The sequence below is a fragment of the Rhopalosiphum maidis genome, chromosome 4, assembly GCF_003676215.2.
Source record: "Rhopalosiphum maidis isolate BTI-1 chromosome 4, ASM367621v3, whole genome shotgun sequence".
In the NCBI taxonomy this organism is placed as follows: Eukaryota; Metazoa; Arthropoda; class Insecta; order Hemiptera; family Aphididae; genus Rhopalosiphum; species Rhopalosiphum maidis.
Genome location: NC_040880.1, coordinates 41,982,210 through 42,001,878, shown reverse-complemented (window position 1 = coordinate 42,001,878; position 19,669 = coordinate 41,982,210). Strand labels below are relative to the sequence as shown.

The following is a 19,669-nucleotide window of genomic DNA, read 5'->3' as shown; positions in this document are numbered from 1 at the left end:
CCATAAAATAATATATTATATATTATTTTTTTTTTTATTTTTTTTTTAATAGAATAATATAAGCGAGCGTCGATAAGTCAATTAATGTCGCGCTCGTGTAGGACGATTTACAAGTATAATATGTATAACAATAATACTATATAAAGTATTTATTATACGCGAGATAAAATGTATATACGATATAAATAATATTATACAATCGGTGAATTTTTTTTTTTTAATCGGTTACACACATGACACAGTCGACGTGCATTATACATTTAAATTATGTATTTATTAATACGCCATCGGTGTATGATGTACGCGAGTGTGGCGCACCTATACACTTCTGCACATAGTGAAATAATATAATATATATTTAATAATGTGCACAACTATACCCAATTATTGTTATGATGATCCGCTTATTGAATCGACGCCGTCCCGACGCAATGCAATCGACTCCACGAGACTTCGCAAAAAAAAAAATATAATCTTCACTTTTCATTTTCATATTTATCCGTGAACACTTGCGTAGGTATATATACAATTATATAGATTATAGTGTATATATACTTAGCTATAACAGCAATTAGCAACGCGCGAGAAAAGCCAAAAACTTTGTTTCGTATACGTATGTGTGCGTGTGTCAGAAGAACTACTTTTGTAATTTTTAATGCACTGCACGAGGTGTTAACCTTCAAAAGTTCAGACCACGTGGCACCACAACAAATTACGTACAAGCAACTTTTATTTTGCACGTACTGCGAAAACAAGTCAACGAGTTCGTTTCACAATATCATTCCCAATGACGCGTGGTGAAAATAAATATCAGTGGCATTTGATTATCAGAATAAAAAAATATTAATGCGATATTTTAAAAAATAATGTGTTCTGAAGCGATGCCAAACCACTCCGCCACGTATATATCCAATAATCAATGTCATTTCACTACATTATACACACAATACGATTTATTATGTATACGGTCCCAAATTTACCATTATACGATACGACGTGGGTAAATATTATACACTGTGTACAGTTTTCCACGACGAACTACATTATTCTTATTCGAAAATCGACTTTGAATTATTGAAATCTTTCACGGAGACACAGCATCACCTGTACAATCGTCGAGTATTGTATGTACAGCAGGTAACATATTTTAATGCATTTTTTTCTTGTACATAAAATCAATCTCAGTAGATACGACAATAAAATTACTTGAATTTTGTTTTTTTTTCTTCATACAATTTTTTGCTATGCTGTTTGTTATATTGCACATTTTACTTATATAATTCTATGGACCCGTCGCAACGGTAACATATCTATACAATGTGTTCCCCCCGGAACACATTGTATACATATATAAAGCAGGCACGTACACAAAAAAAAAACCTGGAGGGTTGACCCCACCAATATACGTGCCTGATATAAAGTATGTTTTTATTTATATACGTAGATGTACTTAAACACGAGCGTCGGATTATAATAACGCTCGTTTATAATTAAATAAATGAAGCTTTTAACACTAACAGAAGTTCAAATTTTTTGGGCTGGATACAACTATATTGCAATTTTGCGTTACAATTGTCATGGCAACCGAACGAATTAAAAATATGAGAATTTTATACTAATGTTAAACGTTATAATTTCGCGTTATAGGTTGTCTTTAGCGACCGTTGATTAATGTGATTCCGCTGTCATAACGACATAACGAACTCGTTTAATAGAATTTAATCATAATTTCTAAAACATGTATACAATTGAATATTTTTCCGTGTGGCAGAGAAAATATCACTTGATCGAATGAACTGTACACATTTTTCAAACAGTACCAATCAATTTTTTGTTTTAGATGTTATACCGACATTATAGAATTTAATCATATTAGAATTTAAAAATCAAGGAACTTGCTCGCCTGTATGATAGGTTTTGAGTGTATAACGTCATTGGGTAGGTCAATTCTGATGTAATCTGAATGCATATCATGAAGAATTTCAATAATTGAACGATAATAGATTAATAGGTTGTGGACTTATGGTACATTGGTTTCACCTGTCACTCCACTCGTATAAACTTTAAATTGACGTATTAAATTAACTCTAAATGTTAATAGTAACGGTTTACACGGAAATATATATTACGTTTATTAGAATAAGATATTATTTGGAATCATATTATAATATAGCTTTGCACTATTTAAATCATTATTATATTAAAATATAATATAGATTTTATTTTTCATTTATTTGTAAATTTTTTTCTCTATAATTTTATAGCGCATATTTTTGTTTTTAGCTTATTTAGGTATACGTATTGGTTGTATTATCAATACAACTATATTAAATAATGTTATGAAATATAAAATATTTTAAAACCTCAAAACAACTTTGAAACGTGTGTATTATATTATAGTAGACTTTATCTGCAGTCCGTAATACCATTAGACATCGATAACATTACAATCTGTCGTTATTATTAGTCAATATTATAGTTATCATACAATACTCGAATGTATTTAGACTTACATTGACTGTATATTTGTAAATTTTGAGGGCATATAATGATTTTATCGCTATTTATATTATTTTTAAAAAGACAATTTATTTTTACAAGTTTTTGCTTTTTTGGCTTTATAAATCGGTTTCTTAATATTATATAACATTCATAACTTTACTTATAATACAAAATATTCGTTCAAAATTTTATTTGAATACAACAAAATACTTAAAATTTGTTTTTGAACATAACCCGCGAGATCGTTGAAGTTATCGTTCGTTTAAGTAAAAAAAAAAGTCAATAGTCTTCCAACACGACGAGTGTGTTACTTCAAAATAATTATCTCGGATATTCAGATTCGGACGCTTGCATGAGGTGTGCCCAATGCCTATCAACACTCTCGCATAGCTTCTTACCGTTTTTTTAGTGTTCTTTCTAGGTTCTCCCGACAGTGGCAGTATACCTATCAACTGTCGTATGTTTTGAGCATATTATACAGTTTTGGCGTGTGCGTGCGGAAAAACAATCGAAATCTCGCAGTACCCACTACAGAATTTGCCAAAACGACAAATCGTAATGTTTTGTCAGGCGGTTCGAGATATATTATATCATTACGACAACAATAAATTCAATCTGCAGATTTTCTCCGTACACATCTCAATATTCCGGTTTATTAAAAACAATCTGGTAGCCGCCCTTCCGTGTGTACGTACGCGCGCTTGTGTGTGTAATAATTTCCCCCAGTGCGCATTACAATATTTTATACATTATATTATTTTTTATAACACGCACGCGAATTTGTATTTTATTATTATTATTATCATTGCTTTTTGGCACGGTCGAGTGAATTACATTTACACGGAATGCGACGTTGTGTCTCCGCGTATACACCTATATCATCTGTGTATGCACTCGCGACGACTGCACAGAGACAACACCGCATCGCGCCATTATACAATGATGTTATTATTACGTACAGAATAATGTATTATTATTATTACTATTATTGGGCGACGTAATTAAAAACGGAAAACGAAAATAAATAAAAATAATAATAATAAATTCGAAATTGAACACACGCGGCAACGGTCGTTTCGACAACACTACGCCACAGTCACGCGTAATGCTGCACGCGCCGCTCAATAATAGTTTTAGATTAATATATATGTATTTATAGTAAAATATAAATAAATAAAATACGTAGAGCGCGTACAAGTTATTTTACAACTTTGTACGGTTACCAAAAAAAACATTGTACGCAACAACACATATCGTACGCGTTATTATTGTGTCGATTTGGCACTTTCGAATAGGTACGCCAACTATATACTACGCCGTTTGAAATAAAAACGCGCGCGCAAGTACCTCCGCGATAATACGACGACGGCAGAGCAATTATTATTATTATTACGATGATAAACGAATGCAACAATTTTATTATTTCGATCGACGACAGCAACGCCGAGCGAATACTATTATAACGGTGGGCATCATGTAAAAAACATAAAACACCGCATGATGTAATAATATACATACTTATCCTACTTATCCCGCCGGCAGTGGCGTATTTAGGAAATAATTTCAGGGGAATTTAAAAAAATTTCCATTCTTAAATTTAAATTAATTATACAATTAAAAACAATGCCCGTACCAACCATACATTTCGGGAGAGGTTTGAACCCCTAACCTCCCCTATATACGCCACTGCCCGCCGGATATACTTGACCGGCGGGGAAATGAAACGAATTCGTGTTGCATTGTTACCTTCCTCTGTTGTTTCGAGATTAGATTTTGACAAGACACGATCACGACGGGAAAACTGTCGTTAACACAGCCACTCGATTATACATGATACGATGGTGGTGTTGGCTAATCGATCGGGTTGGGCGCGACAGAACACGTATTAATATTATTATTATTTAATACGAGACGACACCACCGCCCGATGTGATTTTTTGTTCAACACCGCGCGCATTATTTATTATTACTGCTACTATCGTAAAACAATAATAAAAACATGTTTACACACGTATGACTCAACGTTTTTAATGGCTGTTGCCGCCGTACACTTTGAGAAGCGTTTGTTGCATTTTTTTTTTTGTTTTTTATTCGACGGGTGGCAAAACATTTTGTGCTGTTTTTCGGAAAAAAGTTGTACAAAATAGTTTGATTTTGCATTCGATGCCCTCTTCGTCGTTATCGGGTCACCTCGAGTGCAGCAGCAACCCGCCACCAGCTACGCCACCAACTCCGATGACCGATCGCATTTGTTTCGAGATCGTAAAAGATTTACAAACCGAAAACGTCTAGTAAGAAGGAAAGTTGGGTAGAAAAAGAAAAACACGATTGATTAACAATTATATAAATATAATTTTAAGATATAAAAAAAGATTATACTTTTATAATGTATTTTTTGTACAAGCGCGCGCGTTCGTTTTTTTATTTATATAAAATAACGCGATGCACAAATAATAATAATAATAATAATTAAAAAAAAATAGTGTTAAAACTTCTTAACATCATTATACCGATTTACTTGCGAACAATATATAGGTACAGTACCGTAGTCTACCTGTAATAATGTACAATGAGTAAATCTATATACAACACATTCACATCGTACACATCATTATGTACATAATATTATGTATTTTAATAATAATAAACCAACTAATATATAAGTATATAAAATAGAAATAAGAAAGTATGGGAGGGGGAGGTTTAATCATATTACACTTATAACGCTAATACATATATATAGAAAACAATATAATAGTAATAATAATAATGATAATAATAAGGTGAATAATAATAATATAATGTATAATATTAGACCTTGTATTTTTTTTCGTTTTTATTTATTATTTTTTTTTTTTGTTGTAAATACCTTAATATACATAAAGGTACCTGGTACATATACCATATAATATGTCATACATTTTACATTTGTATTAAAAAAAAAATATATATATATATATATATATATATATATGAATAAACATGACTATATAGTGTATATTCTTGCACTTCATAATATTATTTAAGGGCTAATATTAGGAAAAAAAATAATTTATTCATTACAAAACCATCTATAAATGCTTTGTCGAACAAGTATTCATCGTGTTTTATTAATAACGTTCAGAAAAAGTTGTGGAAGTTATATATTTAAATTATATAAAAAAAAAATATTTTTTTTTGTTTGTATGAGATCATAATAAATTTTAGGGATTTTAATTAGTACAAAATGACTCGTGGGATTCAAATGGTAAAAATGATACAAACACCACCGTATCGCTCGCCCTCGTTTCTCTTCATTTATGTACATGGTATTTTATTATACACGATGTATTATTATTATTACAGGTAAAAATCGAATTATAGTTGATTTTTTTTTTTTTACTTTTGAATTTGAATATAAAATACAGGTAAATCAAAATACGCTTATAATGTGTAAGTATCTAGCCAAAGCATAAAAAAAAATATGATGTTAAAAACATTCCTCTTTCTAATTCGGACACAAGATTTTAATAATATATAATATACACACATAAACATACATATATACACGCGTATGCGTATATATATGTATATATATATACATATACACACATAAATATAATATTATAATTTTTTTTTGCTTTTTTAATTTTCATAATCATCATACACAAATGGAAGCACCCTATACTTAACAACACTTAAGCAACAGTATAATTATTTTTTTATAATACAACGTGATAATGATTAAAATTTATGTTATATATGAATATATAAAAAACACCTAAACAAAATGTTCACACTTGGAGTAAAAAAAAAAAATAACATTTAAAGACTATGAAGCAAATATTATTATTATCATTATTGTCTACTGAGGCTCTAGAGTATACTAGCATATAATATAATATTTTTACAATATTACTACGTTAATCGTGTTCTAAAGATTTTTAAAAAGCGAATCAGAAGTAAACCAAATTACATATAATAAATATTATATAATATATCATTATGATTTTTTACGAATACACGACTAACTTAAAAAAATAAACGTCGAGACATCACAAATTTTGATGAATTTTACGAGCGAAAAAAATATAAAAAGTCACGTCGTTTTTATATTAAATATATATATATATATATTGTATATAAATTTACAATGAAAAATTCGACACGTATCGCACGACAATATAAAAAAAGTCTAATATATTATTTACACGATAAGAGTGAAATTAATTCCGATTGTCGTCTGCCGCCGGCCAGTACTGTGTGTTGTATACATATACGAATGTATAAAAACATAATAGTGGCAACTGCAGTAGTAGTAGTAGTAATAGTAGTAGTAGTAGTAGTAGTAGAAGTAATAATAATACAATTTTATGCATATATACATATATATCTTAGAAGACGTATACAAAAACAAACGGACATAAAAACTTACATGTGTGTGATTTATTACTCCAAAGGCAAGCACGTCGTGTATTGTTTTTTTTTTCTGCGGTATATAGATTTTCATACATATCTATGTCTATATAATACATATAAACATACACGCATACAATACATACATACTTGCAAGCGTACGTATAGGTAGAATAAATATAACATAATACGAAAAAAAAAATTAAGAGAAAAACGTAATAAAATGAATAAATTAACTTTGAAAAAAAATAATAATATATATATAACCAATCACAGCAGAGGACCTCATGTTTTTGTATTCAATTTGTGTGTGTGTATGTTTTTTACGGGGTAGTAGTGGCGGCGAACGACGACGACGATTCCGGCGGCGGGTTTGGCGGTGGGGGGGAGGAGTAATTTTTTTGGGGGGCTAGCGGCGCGTTCTTCTTCTCCTCTCGGCCGTGTGTGCAGCACCTTTTTAGCAGTCGTTGATGATGCCCCGCACATCCTCCCAGTCGGCGGTCACGCCCATGTGTGAGAGTATGTCGGTCATGTCGGACGTGCAAGTGAACTCGAGGTGTGAGCCCTGCCGGACGGAACCGCTGTCCATGTCGGACGACAGGCAATCGATGTCCATCTTGAAGTCGGACGGCATCTGGATGAGGTCGTCCAGGCACTCGAGGTCGGCCAGCGATGGGTTCTCGCCGACGCGGCCCAGCGCGGCCGACTCCGATGGGTCCATCGAGTCCATCGAGTCCATCGGTTCCTGTTTGACGGAGAAGTACGACGACTGGGCGACGGCGGACGGCGACGCGCGCGCGGGTTCGGCCTTGACCAGCAGGTGATCGTCCTTCATCAGGTTCCGGGCGAGCAGATCGGCCGCCGACTGATTGCTCAGGTGGTTGTTTAGGTTGTGGTTTTGGTGGAGCTGCTGGTCGATTTGCCGGGCGGACATGAGCGACGCGGCCGACCCGGGACTGAGCAACATAGCGTTGGCGTTGGCGGTGCCGGAGCTGCTGTCGCCGTCCTCGTTGTCGTCGTCGTCCACGTCGGCCAGCACTGTGATCGTGGCCGACGTGTTGAGCGTGTTGAGCAACTTGATTTTGAGCGGCTTGACGACTTCAAAGCACGACAGCGGCGAATCGTCGTAGAACGTGGCGCTCTCCGGCGAGTTTGGCGAGTCGCACGTCGGGCTGGTCGGCACCTTGGCGTGCACCGAGGCGGGTACGCGCACCTCAGCCGTGTCCTTGGCCGTGTCGATGGTGAAGTGATACTTTAACCGGTCCGTGTTCACCGGGCTCATCCTGTTCACCTGTATGATGCCGTTGCGCCGGACGAAGGACTTCGAAGACGTTGTCGACGACGACGAAGACGACGAAGTTGTGTTGTCTTGAAGGAGCGACGACGTCGACGACGAGACCGCGGAGGTCCTGTTCTCAACCACGTGCACCGTACCGGAACTGATGGCGGAAGCGACACGACTGGACACGGTCACGGTGTTGCCGAACTTTTTGCACATGTTCTTCCGGAATTTCGACTGAGCCGCTGCCGATGTGGTGGTCTTGGCGATCGTGACCGGCGTGGTCGTGGTGACCGCGTTACCGGTACCACCGATGTTCTTTGGCGTCCTCTTGCGCGGCCTGTATTTGTAGTCCGGATATTCTTTAAGGTGCATCAGTCTCAGCGTCTCGGCCTCTTCGATGAACGGTTTTCGCTGTTCATCCGTTAGCGTTTTCCACAGCATACCGAGCTTTTTCGATATCTCCGCGTTGTGCATGTCCGGTTGCTGATGACATATCTTACGCCTCTCAATCTGTGACCACACCATAAACGCGTTCATTGGCCTCTTGATGTGGTTTGGATTATTCTTTTTCGTCTGTAACGAGAGAGAAAGAAAAAAAAACGTACAAGATTAGTAAAAATTGGTCACATTTTTCCCCGTAACAGCAATATATTAAATATCAATAGTAGTTATTCACTGTTGTCATTTTCGGACGAGGACGGGACAACGTTATTATAACACAATATTATTATTTGTATAAAATTGTATATTATATTATATTCTTACGAACGCGCACGTCAAACGGCAATAATAACGATAGTATTCGTTGGCAAAACGCGTGTAAATAAATAAATAATAAATGTCGTTAATACAGACTTATATAGCTGCTAAAAAAAAAAAAAAAAAAAAAAAAAATAATTAAGCGGCGGCAAGTAGGTAAAACAATTTTGTGGCATAATTTTAGGTATTACTAGACAAGGAGAAATATTTTACTAGTCTTTATACAAATGATTTTTCTTATAATAATTATTATCGCTAGGTATTTACAAAATATACTATTTTGCGATCGATAAAATTATTTTCATTTAATTAATGTTCGTTAAACTATCATATTTATCGATTTTCATCGGTCTCATCAATATAATGCATTTTTATAAAATAAAGAATCTATCCTAAAACCTCAATCTACAAATACAGGTAATGCTTACAATAACGAGTCATTAGTGACGATACTATCTATAGAATATTTTTTTAAATGCGGGTACCTAAGTATAAATTATTATTAATCATACTTCATACATTTTAATTAAAATTTTTTTACCTACATTTAGTGAGACTCAACCAACCCCAGTTGCAGGCTTTTAAACAAACTGGGGCAGAAAAACCACCCCCATCCCTTTTTGGCCATATGAGCATATAATATGACATCACTATAAACAACAATTATTATTTATCATCGTCGTAGTGGTGGAGTGACTGTGGCCGACAGAAAAATAGTAATACAGAGCGAAAACAGCAATAATAATAATAACAACATTGCCAATATTATGTGCGCGGTTCTCCGGCGTGCGCGCGGCGCTCGGTACCCGGCGGCGGCGGTGGTTACTTTCACTGTCAAGGCGTCGTGCGATCGGTCGGTCGGTGGGAAGGCGGGCGCGGTGTTGTGTAACAACTCAAGGTCATTAACGAGGCGCGCTCGCTAGTACGCCCGCAACCTCACGGAGCGCTTCCCTTCCCACCGACAACGCGACGACGGTCACGCGGAAAAGGCGAATGACTCATTGCGCGCGCACATACACACACACATAACTACACAACAACCTTCGGACGGGGCAACCACCTGTCTATCTGTGCGCCCGCGTCCCCCTCGTTCTCGCCATCAAAGTTCGCCGCCGCCACACTCAATTTTTAATCTCGACCAGAGGAAAATACAAATCCCACATAACTATCATTGCACGATTTCCGTGGCTTGTACAAAACGCATAGGACATTAATATTTTAACGATAGGGGGAATTTTTGTTTCCATCGGAATGATCGCAACGGGGGTCTTCGTCACTCGGGCGATCGAATTTGTAAAAATAAATTTTCGGAATCACGTTCGGGTCGAGGAGGAGAGCGAATAACCGACCGGAAACTCCGTCTACGAGTGTCTTCTTCCGGCAAATATCGAGAAACGAAAAAATACATATATTGTACGTGATTTGACCGCGTACGCACACGCCTTACAACTTATCTTACCGGCGTACGTGATGTACGTACTCTATATTAAAAACTAATGATGATTAAAAATAAAAATAATATAATGAATTTTATCCGAAACCTTGAGTAGTGTTTTGTCAATTTCGTGGCAAATACAATATTACCGGAAATATGAACAGATTTTAAATAATATGTTACACTTAAGTATTTAATAATATATAGGTATATATTTTTTTAGAAGAGAAAAATTATTTTTAGTCTGTATTATATGACTAAATTTAAGTATTACAAGCCCGAAGTCAATCATTGCACTCGATAATCAGTTAAGATTAAAAAAAATATACATATGAAAAATAAAAATTGTATTATTTACAAAATGTAATAATAATTAATAGTTAGGTAATGGTTATTAGTTGGGCATAACCATTTTTTTTTACTATAAATTATTAAATACGAATATTATAAAACCCTGATATTTTTTATTCCTAACCATATCTAAAAAATGATAGTTGAAAAGAATCAATTTTATCTTATCTTTTTATTTTGTTTTAATATAACTGCTGGGCAAAAGAGTTTTGCCATATACGGCATAGAACCAAGGTCTTTTGATTAAATATTTAAACACTCACGGACAAAACTATATACCGTGTTCACAAATTCATTTCCGGGTAAATGTTTACACTTGCAACGCGAGGAAAAAAATAGTAGGTAAAGGAATATAATTATATAAATTGGATACCTACAGAAGATGAGATTTTATTTAAATAATTAATATAATTAAGCGTACGATATGTACATATAACATTTTTTCACTACAAATCTTAGATAATATATAAAAAACTTAATTACAAAAATTTGTCTTTATTGGTAGGTACAAATTAGATTTGAAATTTTCGGCAGAATTCATGTTTGATATTTCAAGAATTAATTGAATATACCTACGGATACTTCTGAAAAATAAATAATTAATATTACGTTTTTTTTTTATAACTTCAGCGATTTTAATTTTTACGAAATGATTTATATTAGATTAGAATATTTTTAATGTTAGTGCTCATTTTTACACCGGGTAAAAAATACATTAAATAAAATATTTCAGAAAAGTTGTAATTTTATTTCACCGGATGTGCAACTCTTGCACTCCATTTTAAAAATAATCGAGTATGTTTTTTCTTAAATATATTTTTTGAAAATATTTATATCGGATACGGGTAAAATCTACAATATTACTGTTATCTAGAAGAAAACGATACTTTATTAGACAAATAATTTCGGTTACACCCCAACGAGTAAAAATAAACGACTCGCTTAATTCCAAAGTAACCGAGTCGAAATACAACTTTATAGACTACAGCGATGCCGGGTAGAATAACGTGGAGATAAGATAACAGTCGCGTAAACGTTCGTCCAAACGTTTCTCGTAATCTCGTATGCACCAGAGAAAATTGGGTCATATTATTGCGATTTTAATTTATTTGATTTTATAGTTAACTTAGTACGGAAAATGTAATAACATTATATTTTATATTTTTTTTTTATTATCATTATTAAATTAATACTCTAGAAAATTTAAATATTTTCGTGGTCGTTATTATTATTATTATTATTATTATTATTACTGTTGTGTTATTTTTACCGCACGACAAAAATTAAAAATTTTGGGTCCCTACGGTTTTTGGTTAAATACCGATGCGCGATTGTCACTCAGAAAATCATGCACGCGGCTCTACCACTTAGCTCATTTTTTTTTTAAGGTAAAAAAAAAATAGAAATAATTTTGGTAAAAAAAAAATAAAAAATAAATAACAGATCAGTTTGATTGGGTATGCAATACTATTTATTTACGAGATGAGACGCACCTGTGTTGCATCGGAGTACGGCGTCGGCGAATTTTCGTCAACCAATTGCGAGCCAAACATCGGCTGGGCCAACGTGTTATCCGACGAGGAGTCGATGATGCGGATCGTTTCTTGTTTAGGTACCATGTTGCGATTAATGTGTATTTATTATTAAACGTGTATTGTGTAGCGAAAAATTACGAATCGTTGCGATCCAAAGAACACGTCGCACGTAATCGGTGAAAAAATAACAAAAACGCACAAAAAAAAAAAAATTAATAAAAATAAAATAAATTCAAAGTCTACACGCGTTCGAGCGAGGTGGAGGAAAAAAAATAAATATTTTTTCCCCGTTTAGCAATGCGTCGTCGCGTAAAAAAAAACTGAATTAAAATTCAACGATTTTGCCGACGATGAAAATAAAAAAAAAATATATATATTATTTTATATCGAAACGGTAATACGCGACTTGCGGCAGTGCGCGCGATCTCTGCACTCGTGCAGTTGTCGCGAGCGGTGAGCAAACACTGACACACGACCACAGCGGTTACTACTACAACGGTCGAGTACCGTCGGCAAAGGCGGACGATCGCACACTGAATGGACGAACACTGCGCGGCGGCGTCGACGAGTGGCGACTGACGGCGGCGCGGCGGTCGTCTTCACCGAATGTCGCGGGGGGCGCGTTCACCACAACGCTTGTGCTGCTGCCTCCGGTCGGCGGCCGTGGCGCACGATGATGTCGACCATGTCGCGTCGTACAGCAAACGATTGCGGGAGAGACGAGTGTGTGTGTGTGTGTGCGTGTGCGTGTGCGTGTGCGTGTACGTGTGCGTATACCAGAGAGCCTGCTGCGCAGGACCGGATTGAACGAGCGAGCGTGGTATACTGACGCCGGTCACGGCGGTCGACGGCCACTATAATACCGCGGTCCCCCTCCGGTTCGCCGCCGCCGCCGAGACGTGTTCGCTCGCAACTAGCGCCCGCCGCCGCCGCCGACGATATAATATTATTAGGGCAACGCCACACGGCGGAATCGACTCGCACTACGGCACGCCGCCGCTGCCAAGCGATCTCGCCCAGTGTGTTTCACTGTAATAGCGTTTCATAATTTTTAAATTTTTTTTATTTTAATTTTACCGTCTTCACCGTCCTGTCTCCTCTTTAACCACTATCGCTGGCCGATAATATCAGAGTTACGTTCAGACTAATTTACGAGAAAAAAATTTCCCACTATACCATCGATACAATTTACTTTAACCCTCTTGATATACGTACACATCTGAAATAATGTCATAAGATCGTTTTTATATTGTTATGAATTCGTTATTCACGAATTTTTCGACCTCCGACATGATATCCGTTGGGGAGGGGGAGAGGGAGGATTCACTCTGATTTAATTATCTGCAGTCAGGTGCTATGAGTTTTTTTTTAAAAATATCTGTTAACTTTAAACGGACGAACGGGAAAGAACCTGATAATTTTTCTGGAAAAAAGTGTCCCGTCGGAATTTCGTAAAATTTGAATTGATGTATATACATATATATATATATGTATAAAGCAGTGAAAACACCACATAGTGCCGCTTCAAACGGGCGGAGTAACGATGGTACATTGACCACCCTCCAAGTTCCAAACCTATGCACATTATCATATACGTATATACCTACCGATTATGTACGGTTAACCGTGCATCGGCGGTTTACTCTTTTCCCCTGGCCAGTTGCATTGCCGACGTCAACAACACTCGACTATTAAACGCGGACATCACCATAATATATAAATATATATATTATTTAGGTACACAGCTGCGAGTCGAGTGTTGTCGACGGCAATGTTGTTCGACGACGACGACGACGACGACGAGTCTTGTCGTCCCGAAAATTGATCGCGGTGATTTAATCACACTTGCTGCAGTACACCCGCCGTCGACGTGCAGTGTATATATATATATATATATATATATAACGTCAACGAACGAACCGTCCGATTGACGTTTAATATCCTGCCCGACACGATTTGTTGACCTAATAATATTCTTTTTCAATCAATACGCGGCGGCGGCATAATAGACGTGTTGTTTTCGACAAACTGGTACCATTAATTATCGTATGCGATTTATCAGGTACATCGTATATACGTGTCGGACGCGTCGTATATATTTAATAGTTTCGCTTTTACAGACAATCGTTTGCCGCAGACGTATATTGTCGTGACACGGCCACTATAAACGGCACTACACACAATACGACCGTATAATATATAAATTATAAAATATATATATATATATATATAATGGCAATAATAACGATAATTAAAATAATTGCCAATACTGTTATGATTAATTAACATCAACACCAGTAAACGTGTCGATTTAAATTCACCCGCGGAGTGGGTCGGTTATACGCGGAGTGGCCGTCCGACGTCGCTGGGATGTACGTGAAATGCCTAAACAAAGCGCCTGGTTACATTATATCCGTTGCGTTGCATTACACACTCTGTCTCGTAATTGTTATTTCTATTATTCGCGTTATATTATATTATATTTATATCATTTAAAATTGGAGGTACAACGCAGTTAAAATCGTTTAAGATAAACACACTTTATCAAATGAATTTCGTTACTGCCGACTAAATTAATTGAAATTGTATTATACTATTATTCAGCACATAGGTACTACTGCAGTTTATGAACATTAAAATATTACTATTATTCAATTGCGGTTTGATTTTGTCTGTCGGTTATTGCGATAACCGTGTAAAAACATCCTTTATTTATTTTCAAAGAATTTACTTTCTTGACAATAAAAATAATGCTTATCTCTTTGTATTAAAATATTATACATATTATACATATTATATCAGTAAACACTTAAATGGTAACCAATTTTTTAATGATATTATGTATATAAATATAAAACTTATTACAATTCGCACAAATAGCAATTATTAACCAAGATTCTGTTTGTTTAACTGATTGAAATGTACTTAAATTAAAATTAAATTAATTTCTGTATCTCGTGATAGTAAATTTAATCAATTAACTACCTATGATCTATATAATTATTAATGTTATACATTCTACGATTTCTCTAAATAAATAACATTTAAATTAATAGAAAAAAGGGGGAACTGTATGGACATTATAAATTTTGAATTTATTTAACACGATGTAAAGTAACGAGTTAATTAATACAGATTCGCTTTGGTTTTATCTAATAATATTTGATTTTACTAAACAGTAAATTGTTTAATCAAGTAAAATTAATTAAGTAATTATTTAATACAATTTTTTTATTGAATTTGCTTTGTTCTTGTGAGTTTTTTTCAGATTACACTAAAAAAACATTTTTTTAAGTGTTTTAAAATGAAGTTTTTCAATAACAAAATGCTCATTGCTCACTTTTGTATAAAAATGTACAATTAGTATTGTAGTAATTACTTAGGTACAAAACATTGTATATGATAATTTACAAATATTTGTTACATATGTTATGTTCAAATATTACAATTAAATCCTATAATATTTATTTTCTGAATATGCAAAGATATTTAATATATTTTTTTTTAATGCAATAATACTATATTGCATTATATTGTAAACATTCATCCACGTTAAGTTTTTATTCCTATCCTCAAGTTCTTAGTTGAAGTTTATGAATATTTCATCATATTATAGTAAACTAATATGAAATTCATTTTATACACATCTGAACCATAGAAACATAATATATTATACTCAAGTCAAACAAAAAAATGAATATACGATTTACTTTATAAGCATTATGTAGGCTAGTGGTCAGATGATGTACTTAATATTAAATTATATATAGCAGTAAGCTAATATATATTTGAATAGACTGAAGATTTTTATGCAAGATTTAAAAATTCAACGAATTTTTATGGGCTTTAATGTTGGTCTATTAATAAATGTCTAAACTTTTAAACCGTGTTTATACGTTAATAGAAATTTTCATAATTTCATTTATATAATTTATTTAGTAGCACAATTAACAGTTATTCGTAATCATTAATTGTATTAATATTAAATCGAACTATTTTTTATCAAATTATCACTGCTTTAATGTATTTTAATCTTTAATCAGATGTGTGGAATGACACAGTCTTTTATTAGTGTTTATTGGAATTGATAGGTTTGTGATTTAAACAAAAATTAAATGTTGTTTAAAAAGAATTAAAATATCAAAATTTAGATTGAAAGTGTTGTTTTAATTTTATCGGGTTGAAGTGAATAGTTATATTGTCATAGATGCTGTGGCCGTCGCTTTATGTACTTATACCTTGGATGGGAATAAAATTATAACAGTATAGTCGATTAATAATACTTAATAACCGCAAGTTATGAGAATAGAGGGGGAAACGTATGTATCAAATTCGATTGTATATTAAACATAATACACCAGGGTTTTATATACTGCATATCTGCCGGGGTGATAACCGTAATACACATTATTGATTCTATACTTTTCCGCGTACAGGTCGTGTACTCGTGCAGTTATTATGCGTCGACGACCAACCAATATTTCATGTATATTATTACAATATTAATTAATAAAAATATCTATTTCGCAAACGCCAAATAATATATCTAATTAAATTCAATAGTAGCGGCGTGAGTAAATACACAGTAAATTGTAAACCAAACACTGCATATTTGAAATTTAATACGCGCCCCTGGATTTATATACTAAAAAAAAAAAAACTATAGTTTTAAAACTAAAATATTTCTCCAAATAAATAACATTTAACTCTTGTTACGATTTAATTAAAGCTTTTGATAATAAATTAAACGTATTTTACGTTGGAACACTGGAATTTCATTAATCCATATTATACAAAAGATACGAGTGAATTGATGAACGTCGTTTAAATGTAAATGTAATTTTGTTCTTAGATTAAAATATTAATTATCCGAATTTCGTTTTATTTGTTTTTTATTGTTGACTTGTATAATAATAGGAATATTGACTATGTTGCAGTTTAAAACGAATATAGAATGTGATATTCAAGTAAATTAAAACTATTCGTAAATAATTATCATTTTTATATACTTGGACCGTTAAATTAGAATAGTAAGCATGTTATTAATATATCACGAATGCATTAGTAAATTCAGTACACTTCCTCCTTATCACTATATAATTCCACATTATAATAATTAATAAATAATATTATATATTATGTATGGTGTATACACTGGCCAGTTAACTGAACTTCTAAAAATGAGTTCAGCCCGAATAGAAATATAATGGTCTCTAGACTCCCTTCCTCCTGTGTGATTACAAGTCTATATTTCTGCTTGGTATTAAAAAAACAATTTGTGAAAGTTTAATATGTTAAACTTACAAAATAAACATCGATTACGCAATTTGTCATCACTCATTAAATTCACACATATTATAATTATTCTATGTGCCAACAAGCCTACTCGTATATATTATAGTTGATATGATATATATATATAATACATTGCAGTTTGAACCATATTATAATAAGTAAGTTAGTTTCATATTTTACTGCGTCATATTTTAATGAAAATTACAAACTATATATAGCCGATCGGGCCCATTTGAGTATCGGCTTCTGCCATTATAGCATAGGGTTCGGTGCCACTAATACTGACGATAACATTGCGTTCTTGTAAAGTTTACACGCCGAACTAAAACTGTTTGTTTGAATACACCAGAATAAGTGTCACGCCAGTATAAGTGGTAAATGATAATGTAAAATCGATTTTCACGTTGATTATTTTCACTTTACGTTTATTTTTCTTCTACTCTAGAGGTTATCGCTGTTAAAATAAGTTCAGTAGCACATATAATACAATATACGTATATACACTGCTGCAGTGTAGCCATATAGGTAGGTACCTACACACAACGATGGAGAAAATAACCATATAATAATAATTCAATCGATCGGTCGTCCTCGGAAAGATTTTTGGAAAACACCTATGAAAACGTATGTAACCCCTATTATTTTTACCATAGAACTCGCCAACACGCACGCACGCACGCACACACACACACGCCTCGACGGTATATAAGAATAATAACGCGCATAAGAGGGACCTCGGGTTTACCGCCTGATTAATTCATAAGTAATGCTCCCTTTTTGTACGTTCTGTGTGTGTATGTGTGAGTGTGTGGCGCACACGCGCAGAGATGCCTCTAGAGGACCTTTTTAATGGCAGTACAGTTTATGGTTTTTTTATACAAATACTTATATATATATATATATACATTCTTTTTTTTCGATGGATATTCCCCCTCTCTGTTTTTAGCAAACTTTAGGATTTGCCGTCAAACCCTCCAAAAAATCGCAAGTCCCAGAGGACAGCGGGGAATTCGTCAAAATCAATATGACATCAACAGTATCCATCCCCCCCTACCACAAAAATCACTTGGGTTTTTATTTTTATTTAAGACAATACTGCATGTATCAGGTCACATATGGGTGTCAAACGTATGGTACCCACCCACCCACACACACACACACACATATATATATACATTTAATTTAGTGTTCAAACAGTGAATTGTAGTTCTACAATAATATTTTCTGTTTGAAGGGCTCAGTGGCTCACTACTGAATTTTCATTGCTAAATTTTAATTTCAGAAAACCCCAAAGTAAGTAGTAATATATCTAAGGTCTCATGACGCTAGTAGTTTTTGACAAGTTAAATACTATTCCTAAGGTTTGAAAGCGCCAACTTTTGTTAGAGGTTTTCAAAGTATTTCACTTTAGTGTACTCAGAAGCGTCACAAACTTTTAAAAGATATTTTAGAACTTTTATTAATGATGAAAACATGCCAAAGTAATCTAATTGTTAGATATTATATTTAGTATTTTGAATCCTCAATTTTATTTCCTTAATGTTAGTTATTTTAATTAAGTGGTTATAAATAATTAATTATTTAAAGTTATTGAAAGTGATAGTTAAATAGCATACAAATAAAAACAATTTTGATATAATATTCTCTGAAATAATCGTTAATATTTGTTTGATAATTGTTTTTTTAAAATGATCGCTTAGAACTTAAAATCCATCATCTCTATTTTATTTTTGTAATATTTTCTAAGGTAATGCTATAACTTTCTATTGTAAAATAACATTAAATTAGTTACGTTTTAAACAACCATTGGACTTTTCGATAGAGTTTTTTTTATATGTACTTGTGTTACTAAGAAATTTAAACAAACGGTTAATCGCTATCGAAACACTAAACGATTTGTGCAGTGAATATAATAGCTACCGAATACTCGTTTTTGTAATTTTTACTATCTACGGTTTCATAATGGGCACACGCAAGTATTCGTAATTAAGAGATTTTGAACAAATGCCAAACAGAGATTTTCAACAATAAATTGTCTTCTGACTTTCCGAAATAAGTATTTTCAGAGTTTTTTTTTGTTTTTAAAACAACGTTCTTTTGAGAATCAATCATGGA

The 19,669-nt window shown here is 33.7% G+C and overlaps 1 protein-coding gene across 1 annotated transcript; it reads right to left on the bottom strand.

The window, feature by feature from the left end:
* Nucleotides 1–6,960: 6,960 nt before the first annotated feature.
* On the bottom strand, nucleotides 6,961–13,085 carry LOC113556559 (uncharacterized protein DDB_G0271670-like). The gene is made up of 2 exons (XM_026961587.1): nucleotides 12,218–13,085; nucleotides 6,961–8,752 (listed from the first exon to the last, which is right to left on the bottom strand). The coding sequence occupies exons 1-2, from the start codon at nucleotides 12,341–12,343 to the stop codon at nucleotides 7,355–7,357; spliced, it is 1,524 nt and encodes a 507-aa protein (XP_026817388.1). The 5' UTR covers nucleotides 12,344–13,085; the 3' UTR covers nucleotides 6,961–7,354.
* Between the last annotated feature and the right edge of the window lie 6,584 nt (nucleotides 13,086–19,669).